General features: G+C 41.2%; 1 protein-coding gene across 3 annotated transcripts in view; it reads right to left on the bottom strand.

Moving 5' to 3' along the window:
* The window catches only part of QRICH1 (glutamine rich 1), a 41,967-nt gene extending 28,199 nt beyond the window's left edge, over window positions 1-13,768 (bottom strand). Inside the window, exons 1-3 of one of the 3 annotated variants that reach the window (XM_065933737.1) lie at window positions 13,603-13,768; window positions 12,055-12,114; window positions 3,905-4,234 (exon numbers count right to left, since the gene is read on the bottom strand). In XM_065933737.1, the coding sequence (XP_065789809.1) occupies window positions 3,905-4,213 (309 nt within the window). In that variant the 5' untranslated portion in view covers window positions 4,214-4,234; window positions 12,055-12,114; window positions 13,603-13,768. Of the gene's footprint in view, window positions 1-3,904; window positions 4,235-12,054; window positions 12,115-13,057; window positions 13,411-13,602 lie in introns of those variants that run through there. The other 2 variants (XM_065933738.1, XM_065933736.1) reach the window with 2 other exon arrangements.
* Between the last annotated feature and the right edge of the window lie 1,008 nt (window positions 13,769-14,776).

The following is a 14,776-nucleotide window of genomic DNA, read 5'->3' as shown; positions in this document are numbered from 1 at the left end:
CACTTTCTGATTTGGAATGCTCTTTCCTCAGATAACCATACGGCTCATTCACCAACTCTCTTTGGTCTTAATTCAAATGTCACCAGGTTAAGGCTTACCCTGGCCACCTGCATCCGCTCTGTTTTTCTCTTTTTTATTTATCACTATATAACAAGATCTTTTAAAATCTTATGTATCATCTTACCCCTCCCAGCTATAATATATGTTCCACAAGGTCAGGAAGCTTCATCTTGTTCAATGTTGTCCCTAGGCATCTAGCAAAGGGCTTTACGCATAAACACAAATACATGGAAGTGTCTAGGAAAGAGAAGAAAAGGTTTAAAAAACCATTGTCCTACACAAGTTCAAAGCAAAATATACCCAAGAAACACGTTTTTTAAAAAAAATTACAAAGAAGTTCATGTTTAATCAAAATAATTCAAGAACTCCTTCTTAGTCTCCTACCCCTTGAATTCCTCTTTGAGGCTTCATTACTACTATTTAAGGACCACCACATTCTACATATGTTAAAAGCCAGTGATAAAAACTGCTTTTAACACCCTACAATCTGTTCAACATCCCACTTTGTCAACATACATAGATCCACCTCATTCTTCTGGCTACACAGGACGATATACTACAGATGTATCATTATTTCCCATTTCCCTGACTGAAAGTGACTTGTTCCCAGTGTCACTACTATAAGTAACAAAAGGACTGAATAGCCTTACACACACATTTATCTGTGAACACAAATGTAAGGCCAAAGGTATGCATACTTAAAACATTTGACAACTATTGCCAAATTAACTTTCAAGAAAATCCCACTAATTTATCCTCTCATACCCTTGCTGCCCTGGGTAAACTCTTTATAAATGTTTTCCTATCCATTTCATTTTAAAAACTTACACTTCCACATTCTCCAGAAGCATGAAGTGTCTTTTCACATGCTTACTAGTACAATCTGTATTTCTTCCTCCATGAACTACCTATTTATACTCTTTGTTCATATTTCTAACAGACTACTTTTTTCCTATTTTGCATGCTTCTTAGGTAGTAGAAGCACTAGTTAGGAGCACAGACTTGAGTTAAAACAGCTTGAGTGCAATTGCTAGCTATGGGAAGATGAGTTAACCTTCCTATGTCTCCTGTGCTAATTTTAGTTTCAAAAATATACTTTAAAGAAAGAATATATAAGCCTATAAAAGGGATCAAAAAACCAACATGTATATAAAATAATTTTGTAATTGCTAGGCCCATATTTGAGCCTGCTGTCACTCAGAAAGAAAATGTTTTTACAGTCTTACATAAAGTATCTTTAGTCATATTTTATGCAAATCATCTGGTTTAGTTTTTTTTAAAAAACCAAAAGCAAGTTTTTATTGTATTTAAGACACTCAGGGGTTTTTTTGGCTCCCACTGTATAGCTTGTGGGATCTTAATTTCCTGACCAGGGATTGAACTCAGGCCCTCAGCAGTGAAAGTGCAGGGTCCCTAACCACTGGACCTCTAGGGAATTCCCTAAAAGGTCATTTTTAATTTTAAATACGGGGGGAAAACTGCTATTGCACATATCATATACCACAAACCATACCTCAGCAACTTGTACAGTAGCAATTTATAAAAAGATTTTTAGGGCTACTTGAATAAGCAAAAAACAAAAACAAAAAACATTTCAAGCAGAAAAAAAAAATTGTAAAGGAAAAAATGAGGTTTACTCTACCTACACAAATAACTTGAATTAAAATTGATGACATGTGTGAGAAAGGGAACCACACATAAAACGTAGCATAACAAGTTGGCCAAAATGTAGATACACAGAAAAAAAATGATTCTTACCAACAGAGCATTGACAATTATTACTCAATTATTATATCAACTGCTGATCAAGCTAACATTCCATGAGCTGCATATACAATTAATTTTTATGCAGGAGTTCCCTGAGACCTGAGAATTAGTTCAAAGATTCTTTCAAGGTAAAAAAAGATTGAGAAAAGCTATTTTAGAGTTTACTTTCTTCCTTAGGAAAGCTTTTCACAACCTAAAAATCACAAAAACTTTCTATACTGCCTTTTCATAATTCATTGCTTTCTCTTTTTTTTTCATTGCTTTCTTTTTATCTGACTCTTTAACCCACCTGGACCTAATTTGTATTATGCAAGCTATCCAACTCTATTTTCAAAAGAGCACTAGATGCCTTACTCTACTAATGGAATATATCTTTTCCTCACTGATTAGCAGAGCCACTTTCATCCTATACCTGGTATCTACTCATTATGTATACAGACACATAAACGTGCTTTGAAGTCCTTGGCGAAGTTCCAGCTTCTCAGATTAGGGGACCCTAAGAACTGCTCTATCTTTCGTAAAAGTTTCTCTCCTACATGAATTCCTCTATCACCTGATGCTGTTTGCTTCCTCTCTTGTGGCAATTTCTCAGATTTAGTGGATTTTTTAAAAAAATCATTCCCTATTATTTTTAATGAAGTATAGCTACTATATAATTTTATAAAATACAGGTGTACAATATAGAGACTCACAATTTCTAAAGGTTAAGTTTTAGTGGGATTTTTGATGGCATTTGTTTTTTACCAGCACGGATAGAAAAAAAATTTTTAAGTATCTTTTTAGTCACTAAGAATGGGAATATCTGAGTCCATGATATTGGAACCTATCTCATGGATTTATTATTGTATTTCTTCATCCATTTACAAGAGGTTTGGGTTACAATGATGATGCTAATAGGTGATCTCAATTAGACATCTTGAATATAAAGTCTCAAAAAGCACTTTAAAGTCAAATTCCAAACTATTGTAATCTTATGAAAAAGATCCAAGCTGTAAATAACAGAATAATTTCTTAAACCGAAAAGTCAACCTTCTCATTTTACTTTTCCTGTACCCTTCCTTTCCCATAAAGATCAGAATTAACAACTTCATCCCTCCACGTGCCAGATGTTTTCCTGCTATCTCATGCAGTCTCACTTAACTGTATTATCCCTACCAACACATGAAAAAACTTGAACTAAGAAGATTAAGATCATATCAACAAATAAGAGATCAGGTCAAATTTAAACCCAGGAATGCAACTCCAAAGTTCATGTCCTTCCAATACACCCTCTTACATTGCTAAGGAGCAAAGTCTTCTATCTTACCAAACACACCTCTTCACACTCGGCCTCTCCATCATGTTCCACTTCCTTTCCTATCCTCTTGGTGAAAATCATCGAGGGCAAAGTGATACGCAACCATAATAGACAGTAGCAAGAAAGCAGCATTTGTAACTGGAGGAGACTTTCAGTTGCACATGTGCAAGTGTTAGTTACTCAGTCAGTTCACATAAGGACTTCCTAAAGTAGACAACTTGTATCTTCTCAGCAAATGTATTAAGTTTCTCCTTCTTCAGTAAGCTTATTATCAATTAGCATTATTTCTTGAGGCTTATATCAAACGCAGGCCTAGAAATCTACAGGTGACCTGAGTCACGGAACTATACAACTAAATGAAGGTCACTAAAATATAAGAGCCTTTCCATTAAAAAATAGTTTCAAATATCCTACTTTTTAGTAGTGAGCTAAGATGAGCCCTCCTATATTCTTGATCTGCTCAGGGTGACACAGACAAGAAGGGAAGCTTTGGTCACATACCGTTGGGACACATCCAAATCCAGTCCCAGAAGATCTCTTCGTTTCTGTACTGCTCAATTCTCCAAAGCAAATGGCAAGTTCAGTTTACAAAAGTGACAAATATTTTCAGTGTTAATGATGAAAGCCCTTGTGTAAAATAATATGTTTCAAAAAATAGAATATTCTCCTTAGTGAAAATAACCGCTGACATTTGTATATAGATGTGATGCTCTACTAACCAAAACCCTAATTGCAGATTCTATCCAACAGGATGTACCTCAACAGTGATTTCCCCTTTACCTGAACCTGCTGCGGCTGTTGAACCTGGATCTGCTGTTCTGGCTGGGTTTGAGGCTGAACACTCGTGGTGACTGGACAGGCAAGTTCAAGCAAAGACCCGGCCACTTCGGTGCTATCTGTGTAAATGCAGTTCCCACCCTGCTGGTACACCATGGTAGTGGTGGCCGTCTGCTGGAACTCCTGAAGGGCTTCTGGCCCCTTAGAGGCTAGCGAGTCCAGAAATTCCTTCATCCTGTGTTGCGGGACAGACCGCGCCTTCACTCGGATGTACTCTTCAAAGGAGATGGTGTTCTCCAGAGAATTATTCATATTGCAGAGTCCTTAGGGTTCCTAGGAATAAAACAAATGAACATAAGTCAAAACTATGCCATGGTTTTAACAGACTAAAATGCACAGAGCAACCGCTCTCACACTAGAGTGGAATACTCAGGGCAGCTGCATACAAGCGGAATCCCAAGTACAATTTTATTAAATAACCTTTTTTTTAAATTACTGGCATCTGAAATTTGTTTCCATCAACATTTCTTAAATCAAACCATCATACTGAAAACAAAAAACAAAAGCATTTGTCACAGTACTGGATGAAATGGGCTGAAAACATACTCTCCACCCAGCACTTGGCCAGGCCAATCCCATCTTCTCTGCAGAACCAAGCACTAGACAGTGAAAGCCACAGGCAACACTACTCTGTAACCACCAGAAGACTCCAAGGAAGGTAGGAGCTGGGATTCCTACCAATATGTTCTAGTTCCACTGCCAATTATGTTTTTACACTGAAGGGACACGTATGCCACCTAGCTGTGGCATGACCCTATACACAACGGATGTGTTTTTCATCTCCCCCACTCCTCCAAACACCACAAAGCCTCATTTTGCTATAAACTGCTCATACTCTTTTGTTGCATAGCTTACTGGTTAAGAGCATGGATTTTGGAGCCAAACTTCTTGGGTTTAAAACCCAGCTCAAACTCTTCTTTGCTGTGTTATCCTGGACAAGTCAGTTAACTTTGGTTTTGTCTATAAAAGAGGGATTAAAATCATATTTACAAAAAAAAATAATAATACTTACACCATAGACATGAGGATTAAATATGTGTAACGCACTTACAAAAGTACCTGACATATAGACAGTGCCATATAAATATTAACTAATACTACTTAAATAAGCAGGAGAAGGAAGTTGAATAGTACCTTAAGTAACTAGGTCACTTCTAAAACTCAGAAATCAATTCTGCAAGTTTTTCATCAGGGTGTCTACCTTAGGGTACAGGGGTGGACACCAGCCCTCAAGCACCTGGGGACAACCACGCAATCTACCCATGAGTGCTAAGCGTCCTATACTGCTGCTTTCACACCACCACCACCTCCAGAACAAAAGCAATGAAAGGATATGAAAGTAACATAAACCAAATAAAGACTCTCTCGGTCAATCTCAAATGTCTAAAAAGTGATTTGTTCCCCTGAGCCATCAGACTAAAATTATCAGTCTTTCACTGTCCAGATGCTATCTTCTGTTAACAGATACAAAGTGAGTAGGTAATCCTCTATTATCTTCCACCTGGCTCTAAACTCTAGTAGACAAGACTGTATCCTGGTCCTCTCTGAATGGCTGACACATGTAGGTACTTATCTGTTGCATCTGGAATTCAACGTGGAACAAGAAGAATTATGACTCTTTGTTCCTGTCACATGTATAACTTACAACAATAAAATGTTATGCTTTTCCCTACTAAACGGTTAATCTATACCTTGAAGGGAAAAAAAAACCACTATATATCCAGGGCAAGAGACCAAAGGAAAAATATGATCCGTCCTGCTATTAATTTATTGACACTGGTAATACTTCTCTGGGATGTGGTTTAAGTATAGTATAGTATACAAATTATATTCAGGTACTTTCAAACAGAACAGACCCAGCAACAAATCTTTTATTATGAGGCCCATAACACATTGCAAATATATTTCTCCGTAAATAAAGAATACTATGTATACCTTATCCTGTCAAGATGCCTAGACCACTACACTCAGGGAAGCCTCCACACAACAGGAGTCAGGAAACCCCAAGCCCAACAGAGTACAGAAAATGCCAGTACAGGTCAGGGGAGTGAAAGGTGAAGCTCCTGCTGATCCCTCTTGTCTTGTGAAATTTAACCATCTGTCCCTTTCTCATCTCTTCTAATCACCTCTCCTGCCCAGGTCTCCCTTCTCTCAGAGACTCTCAGTTATCTTTCCCAGAACAGAAAATTAGAGAGTCTGCTATGAGACTTCAAGATTAAGATATCAATAATACCCATGGCACATAAAACAGGGGCAGCATCAGGATTTCTCAGGTGGTGCAGCGGTAAAGAACCGCCTGCCAATGCATGAGACTTAAGAAATATGGGTTTGATCCCTGGGTTGGGAAGATTCCTTGGAGGAGGGCATGACAACCCATTCCAGTACTTTTGCCTGCAGTATCCCATGGAGAGAGGAGCCAGGAAGGCTACAGTCCATTGGGTGGCAGAGCGTCAGACACAACTAAAGCAACGGCATGCACACACTCAAGGCCAAGCACTTCACATTCAGAGCAGGCCACTCCAGCATAGGTGACCCACAGTCACTAACCACAATGGCACAGACTGTGTCAAAGCTTCCCTCTGATAAGAGCATCATAACTGAAACTTCCTAAGAAAGCATCTCTCATAATATAATAGAGATCTAAGAACATTACAAAGTTCACAGTATGTGACCCTAATACTCAACTACACACAACCTTCTGCTCAAGAAGGGACAAAGGAGAGAACTGTGTGAACTACCACTTGCCAGTTCTTTACTATGCTGGCACACATTTCAGCTTTTCACCTCGGTTACATTAGACCAGCAGGGGGCAACTGAGACTTACACTTCTCCAGATTCATTTTCTTCAACAATTCATGTAAAATACTTAAGAGATGGCTTGAAATGTAAAGACTGTCTGTGCTAGAATGGTAGCTATTGTATCAAAGCAATTTTTTAAGAAGTATAGAGAATCATGCAAGAAAAATTAAAAAAAAACACCTTTTCTTGCTTCAAATCTGGGAGAAGGTAAGTACGAACAAGCACAAAGAAACAGAGCAAGTTAACTTTACCGAATCCAAAAACCTTCACACAAATACTCCTTGGTAAAGGCAGTCCACAAAATCTTCTGAGTGACCTTGTTTCCCTTCACTCTTTAAAGTTTCAGTAATCAAGGAGGCTTAAACCTCATCTGAAGTCTGAAATTAAGCACAAGCAGAATTATACCAACTCTTCTTCCCAGAATCAAGCTTTCTTCAGTTTTCAGTGTAGAATTCCACCTGATTTTGTTTCTTATTTTTTTGTCTTTGTTTTTTTGAAAATGAAAGTGAAGTTGCTCAGTCCCAACCGACTCTCTGCAACCCCATGGACTGCAGCACGCCAGGCTTCTCCGTCCATGGGATTTTCCAGGCAAAAGTACCGGACTGGGTTGCCATTTCCTTCTCCAGGGGATCTCCCCGACCCAGGGATCGAACCCCGGTCTCCCGCATTGCAGGCAGACGCTTTAGGTGAGAAGGTTAAAGTAACACACCTATTGTTTTTAGAAAAACTGCTCCAATAGTATAGGAAGGTATAAAATGAAAAGTAAAACCAGCTAAGTATGCTACGACCTTTCTGATCTATGAATTTTAAGCACTGATCCATCCTCTAGGAAAGGTAAGTTTAGGGCATTTAAACATCTTCCTCTCACTAACCCCTGCCAGCCATATTTTAGTTTTTGTCACGATCAGTTTCACTACAAGAATAGTCCAAATATAAATGTATTCCCTGAGGAGGACGGCAAATAAAACACTCATCTCTCAGAAAGAATGGGATAAAACCTTGGAAAAGTATCTGCTATAAAGCCTCAAAGTTCATTCTTTAAGTTTCCATCAAAAAAAAAAAGAAAAAAAAGAAAAACCAACAGTTTTAATTAGGAAAAATTCTATAAAACTTAGAAAATGTTGATAAAGGTTCATATACAAGTTCATTATATTCCTCTCTGTTCTTATGAAAATATTTGTAACAGCCTATGAAAATCACCTTTTGGGTTATAGCCAGCCATGTATTTTAAGTAGCTGAGACTCTCAAGTACAAAACCCTCTGCAGTGCTTCAAGCTTACAGTCTATCATTGGCTCTAAGCAGAAGCCATTACTTCCAATTCCCATTGTTTTTTCCTTTCACTAAGCTCTCAGCAAGTTCTTCACTGGCTATACACGTCCACAGAATTATGTGAGAACCACTAAATCAGAGGAAGCTAAAGAATACTAACAAATAATAGATTCGATGCAGAACTTAAAAATTATATAATGGAAAAGGCCAATTTGAAACAACATTTCAATCTGCTCATTTATACACAAGGCTTCATTTCTTGTCCTTTTAACCTGCTCATTTGGCATTATCTACCAGACTGACACATCCCAATAATGAAAGTACACTAAGTCAGCATTTGACCTGATACAAAAGTACTGCTTAGAAGGGGGTGGAGAAAAAGGCTTCAGAAATACATTTAAATATTTGAGACCAGACAGTGATTAAGAACAACACTGAGATAAATTAAGGAAATTCTCAATAGAGGTGATACTTCTTTGTTTTTATGCTCAGAAAAAGTCCACCTTTACCATAAATTTATTCACCTACAACTTTTTAATTTATATCTTTTATCAAATGCTTTGATTCATTTAGAATTTCTTTTGCATCATCTGAGGTAAAACTCTAAGTTTATTTTTTCCAAAGACCCAATAACTTGTCCCTGTATCATTTACTGAATTACTGAAATTTCTTTGCCCAATGATTTAAAATGCCACTCTGATTATACACCAAATTCATATGAAAAAGGTCTGTTTGTTTCCAAGCTTTTTGTTGATTCAGCAGATCTTTCTGTAACACAGTAACTTTAAAAAAAATTTTTTAAGCATGTTAACACCTACAAGATCTACTTTCCCACAACCAAAATGTGTGGTTTCAAACTAAAAAAATTTAATGACAGAGAAAGTACATTATGTGTGAAAAAGAAGGCTAATATAATTGTATTTATATATCCTGGTATGGCTTAATTATATACCTAAGAAGAAAAACTGGCATAACAGCAGTTATGCCTGGGTGGTGTGGAATAACGGAGGACTTAAATTTCTTCCTGTTTAATACAGTCCTGCATTTTCCACAACTTGTATTAAATCAAAAAAACAGTTAAAAATTAATCCCTTTTGTACAGTGGTTGTACCATAGTAAGAGACACACAAACAATTTTGGTTGATCATAGTTTGATTTTTTTTCTCCCCTCAAAATCTGGAACTCTGAAAGACAAAACCATCAAGCTACAGAAGTCTGCATAATAATGAAGACTTAGCTTCAAGATGTTGCTCACAAGATACAAAAGGCTGAGCCGTGGTAACGGAAAGAAAAATGGATAAACTTAATGAAACTACAATTTATAACTCCCAAAGAAACAAGATTCTTAATTAGCTTCAAGACAAAGACTTAGTGAGGAGCAATAAACTGATTAACTAAAATACTTCTGAAAAACATGAAGCTGGAGGGATAGTTGAGTACTCTCAATTTTTAGAAGTCAGAAATGAAGGGGGAAACACTCTGCAGCTCTTTGGGGTACAGTCTGTAGCTAAGCATTTGCTTCTGAATGAATACTTTAAGTATAGTGCTTTGCAAAACAATAAACAGATGAACCAACCCCCCACCAACAGACCCAGGAAATTTTCCCTATTAACCGTACATATTTTTATGGGTTACTTCCCCTGTACTTCCTTCTACAAGAACTAAGAGCAGGTCCTCAGTACACCACAGGTATCATTATTCCAATTACTTTAGCTCTAATTCACAAGAGGAAAAAGTCACTCCAAAGCAACAATTCTACATTTCTGTTTGCTGTTTTTTTTTTTTTTTCCTTTTCTATTTAGGTACCATAGGGAGACCTACGTGCTCAAGGGAATCACCACTTCTTGAGTGCCCTCAAATCTGATAGCTCTTCCTGGCTCCCCATGCAGCTCTGCAAAGTGGGTCTTGAATATGTGATGAACTAAGAGAAGATGCTCAGAGCTGCCTCAGAGCCCTGCCTCTCCTATTTACCCAATGGTCATGCTTCTGGGCCTTCTCTCTCAAGGCTCACATCTACTAGCAATGGATCCTGATAAGCTTAGTTCTGGTTTGAAGAACATATTCCAAAGGAAAAAAAAATCAATTTCCATTTTAAGGAGCCAAGAGTCACAGTCACATTTGTCCTAATTAACAACTGAGGAATCATTTCAAAGAAGGAAATTGGGAGACACTGTTCTATTCTTAAGAATATCAATCCACCATAAGGTTTGTGATTGGAATTAGCCCATTAGGACTTTCATCTGCCTATGCCTTCACTAGACACAGAAACTCCTCATTTAGGGGTATTTTCACTATGGACCTAGTTTTGGACAACACACTTTCAACCAGGAACTTAAATTCACATTCCTACCAACGACTGATGAGATGTAAACTGGCACAACTGTTTGCATTATCTAAGTGAGGCTGAAAATATGACCCAGCAATCCTATCCCTACATGTACATGACACACACCCACACAAAGGTACATAAAGAAGATTGTTCACAACAGCATTGTTAACAGCCCCAAACGGGAGGGAATCTACATGTCTATTAATAGAATGAATAAATTATGGTTTGTTCAAACAGCAGACTACTACACAGAAAAGGGAATGAACGAACTACAGCTGCATACAATGCTAAAAGATAAAAAAACACAAGCACAATGCTAAAAGATACAAAACAGCATGATTCCATTTATATAAAATTCAAAATTAAAACTATGTTGTCGAGGGATACAAAGGTGATAAAAAGAAAAACAAAGAATACAATTATCACAGAAGTCAGAATAGTAACTGTCTCTAGGGAATGAGAAGCTGTAACCAAAAAGGGACTCATGAAGGGTTCAGAAGCGCCGGCATTATTCTATTTCTTGAAGAGGAGCTAGTTACACAGTGGTTCACTTAAAAAATTTTCACTAAATTGTACACAGACCAACTGAATTAATATGTATAGAAAGATATTTCACATACACATGCAAAAAAAGAGCTTTCTGATGCAGCCTAGCAGCTCTGCATACAGTTGTGCACTAACCTAAAGTGTGACACCAAAGGACCATTCTTTTCCCCTTTTCAGCAAAGCAAGGGGTTAATCTATCATTTCTTCAAGTACCTACAATTAGAAATCACAATGCAATGTGACAGGGAAAAACTAGCTAGGCATTTAAGTGAAGCCTGGACTTAAAACATCTGGAACAAAATGCAGGGCAACTCCTACAAAGAAAACGAAAAGAACAGTTCACCTAACATTTCATTCTGAAGCAAAGAAATAAAAGACCATTACAGAGAGCGGCTGGCCATTTAAAAAATATACAAGCAAGATGCATGGCACATCAAAGACAAAGTAGTATTTGATTCAACTTAAAGAAGGCATGCAAGCCTGAAGGAAGAAATCACTGATTCTGAAGTTGTCATGATGAAGGACAGCCACACCGGAAGCCCCTAACTTCGGTAACTTTGGTTACCTTTTGGAGCAATTCAAATTTACATGAAACTTCAATCACTATTTGATCTTTCCTTTAAAACAGCAACATATGTGGAAAGGGGCTGTGGAAAGGCAGAGGTTCATGGAGAGATACACGAATTATTCATCACAGAGGAGTGGAAGTAGGACATCTTGTAATGGGGGAAATTTTAGCTAATGAGCTTATGGAAAACTACTATCTACAGACACCAATTTAAAATGCAGACCTCAAATGTAATGGTTAAAAATTTCAGAAAAAGCAGGCTTAAATGGTATATTAATATTTTAAGTGTATCCTAGATAAACTTGGCTGCTTGTCTTTGAACCATTCCGATCCTCAGAAAAGGTGATGCCTTGTCATGCTAAAGAGTGAAAGTTGCACTGACATATTTTAAGAGGAAAAAACTGTTCAAGCAGCAAACTAGCTGGATTCAAAGAAGCAGTTCTTCCACATACTCAATTTTCTAGCACCTAGTCCTTTCTGGCAGACAGCACCCAGAATGATTGGCAGGATTTGTAATGTCTCAATATTACCAGGAAAAAAACTGCACACATATTTCTAGCATATGAATAATTTTAACTCACCAGTCACCATGGTGCATACATTTCTGCTGCTTGTCCTGAGTTCTTAAGACTTGTAACATTCTGAAGAAGACAGAACAAAGAAGTCCTTCCATCCTCAGCCTCTTTTTATATTTTAACTTGTTCTTAAGATAATATCGTATATTAGGAAAAACTACCCCCCATCATTTTCAAATTTGATTGCTAATTTTAGTTCGTCTTAGCTTCTTTTCCCTTAAATTTAATGAAGCAAGACTGTAAAACAAACTAGCAGATAGTCTGACTTAGAAAAAAGAAGTATCTATTTCTCTGGATAAACCTAGATTTTCCCTGGAACCGGAACACAGTGCTGGGATTTAAAAAAAAAAAAAAAACACGCTGAAAAAGACTGTAATCCTAAAGTGAAATCAAAAGCGACTTTTCCAGGCAGATTTCAGGAATTTCTTCTGAGGATCTTTGGAATTACGAAACAAGGCAAAGCACGGACTCGGGTTGTTCAATTCTGTTCTGGGTAACTTTTTGGCTGAGCAATAGCGGGCCCTTTAACCTAACAGACTACAAGTAAGCCCCTCCCAACCACACAGAGGAAAAGGCTGCATTTCAGGATTTAAAGCGGCATTTTAGAGCTCGGGTAGTTTCACAGCCTCCACAGAAGCGGATCCCCTTCCGGAGCGCACAGAGGTGACGTGTAAGAATTGCGCTTTAATGAAGAATTACTTTATAATGACAAGAAAACAGGAATCACTGACGGGCCTTCTAGGATTTGCCTTCCCTTTCCAACACAAAGCACCAAAACAAGGTGAGAAAAGTCGAGGGGTTTCGCTGCCCTCGCAGACAAACAGCGATCGGTTTCAGAATCAGGGCAGCACCCTCCCAAGCACCCACCCCGCACATGGGCCTCGGGACACCGCATTCTGAAGAGTACCAGCAATCTCGCCCACTTCGCTGAGGAGCGGGGCCGCAAGCTAGCCCGCAAAACAGGTTGGTTTCTGCTCAGGCCTAGGCCCCAGCGGTCCGGGGACGTCACCTGAGCTGGAAGGGTCCAACCCACAACCTTCTTTAAACGGCAAGCCGCCCGCCCGGCAGCCCGCCGTCCCTCCCCGCAGCAGGGGTGTCTTGCGCGCCGTCGCTCCGGTGCCGCCACCCAACAGCACGGCGCGCGCCGACCCGCGACCCTCGACTTCGGGGCGCGCGCCCCAGGAAGCCGCTGTGGCCCACGGGCTGCAGCTCCAGGAGCCGAAATATCCGGGCCGGGAACGCGCACGTCAGCGGCCACGCGCACCGGGAGGGCCGCACAGCGCGCGCGCGCTCGAGCGTATAAACAGGCCCGGCCGCGCGCGCCCACCAGCGCGCATTCGCGCGCCGCGCCCACCCGAATCCCCGAGCCGCCCCTCCCCCATACAGGGGGCGGGGGCGCGCGAGCCCAGGGACTTTCTCGGCTCCGGAGCCGCCCCGAGGTCTCCTGGGCCCAGCGGCAGCGGCCCGCCCGCCCCCGCCCGCCGTTGTGTGGGGTGGGCCCACTGTCTCAGGCCCGCAACCCCGCTGCATCCCTGCCCCCACTGGAGTCCTCACCCGGCGACGTCGCCGCCGCCGCCACCGCCGCCGTTCTACCCGCTGGCCCCGCCGCAACGCTCGGGGCCCCGGTTCTGCCGTCGCCGCTCCAAGACCGACAGGATTTTCCCCTCACAGCTCCCTGGGCGCCATCTTACATTCAACCCTCACAGCCAATGAGTGCCGAAAGCCTCTCTCGCGATAATTGGTGCGTCGAATCCCGCGAGAATTAAGGCTGCCTCCTGGCCAGACTTAAAGGGAACGCTTCTGCCGAGGAGAGAGGCCGAGCCTAGGGCTGCAGTAGCGGCAAGAGCCTGGGGTGTAGGGCGGAGCGCCCCGCCCTCAGACGCCCCTCCATGTGGGGCGGAGCCAGGGCCGGAGATCGGCCTAGCCTTAGAGCCAGGGCAGGCCGGGGCTTGAAGCTCAGTCTCAGGACCCTTCTGCCGCCTGCCTGGGCCTCCTTAGCGCAGCCTCACGCGGTGCGGAGAGCGGCCTCTTACTTAAGGTGGCCCCCACAACCTCTGACCTAGGCCCGGCCCCTCCAGCGGCAACCCACCTGGGGAGCCCCAGGTCACTCTCCTCCAGGAGTCCCTTGCATCTGGGACCCACGCTTCACCCGCCATCTGCTGTCATCCTAATTGAACCTTCCGCAGCCCAGTCCACCTTAAAGCGGGCCTCGGGTAGCCTGGTGTTTGTATACAGGGAAAATGTGGAGGGTGTTAAAGCTGCAGGCACACGCGGGCCTCACCAGTAGCCCACACTGCCCCAGAGGGGAACAAACTGCCATATGCTCTTTCTTAAAAAGGCCTATGGACCTTTGCACTTGTTCCTCCTTCCTGGCAAACCCCTAGTCCTTTGGGGTTCCCCTCAGGAGACACCTCCTGAGAATAGTCTTCTGAGGCCGGGCTGGATCAAGAACCCCGGATCAGCCTCACACAGGCCCCAGGGCCATGTCTTCTGCACAATGCCTGGTCACCCTCTGCCTTCCCAACTAGATGGTGAATTTAGAAGGCCACCACACAGGTCTTCCTCATTCCACTGTGCCTGGCACATAATAGGTGCTCAATAGTTTTGGATGATTGGACTAGGAGCCAGACCTCTCCATCTGCCTAGGCATGCAGGCAGACACAAACCTTCTATGTTCCTCTGACACGGGGCTTCTGACGGTGCAGCAGCATCCAGCACCCTCCATTCC

This window comes from Muntiacus reevesi, chromosome 4 (genome assembly GCF_963930625.1).
Source record: "Muntiacus reevesi chromosome 4, mMunRee1.1, whole genome shotgun sequence".
Classification (NCBI taxonomy): domain Eukaryota; kingdom Metazoa; phylum Chordata; class Mammalia; order Artiodactyla; family Cervidae; genus Muntiacus; species Muntiacus reevesi.
Note: the sequence above shows the minus strand (reverse complement) of the source record. Positions and strands in the feature narration are given on the sequence as shown.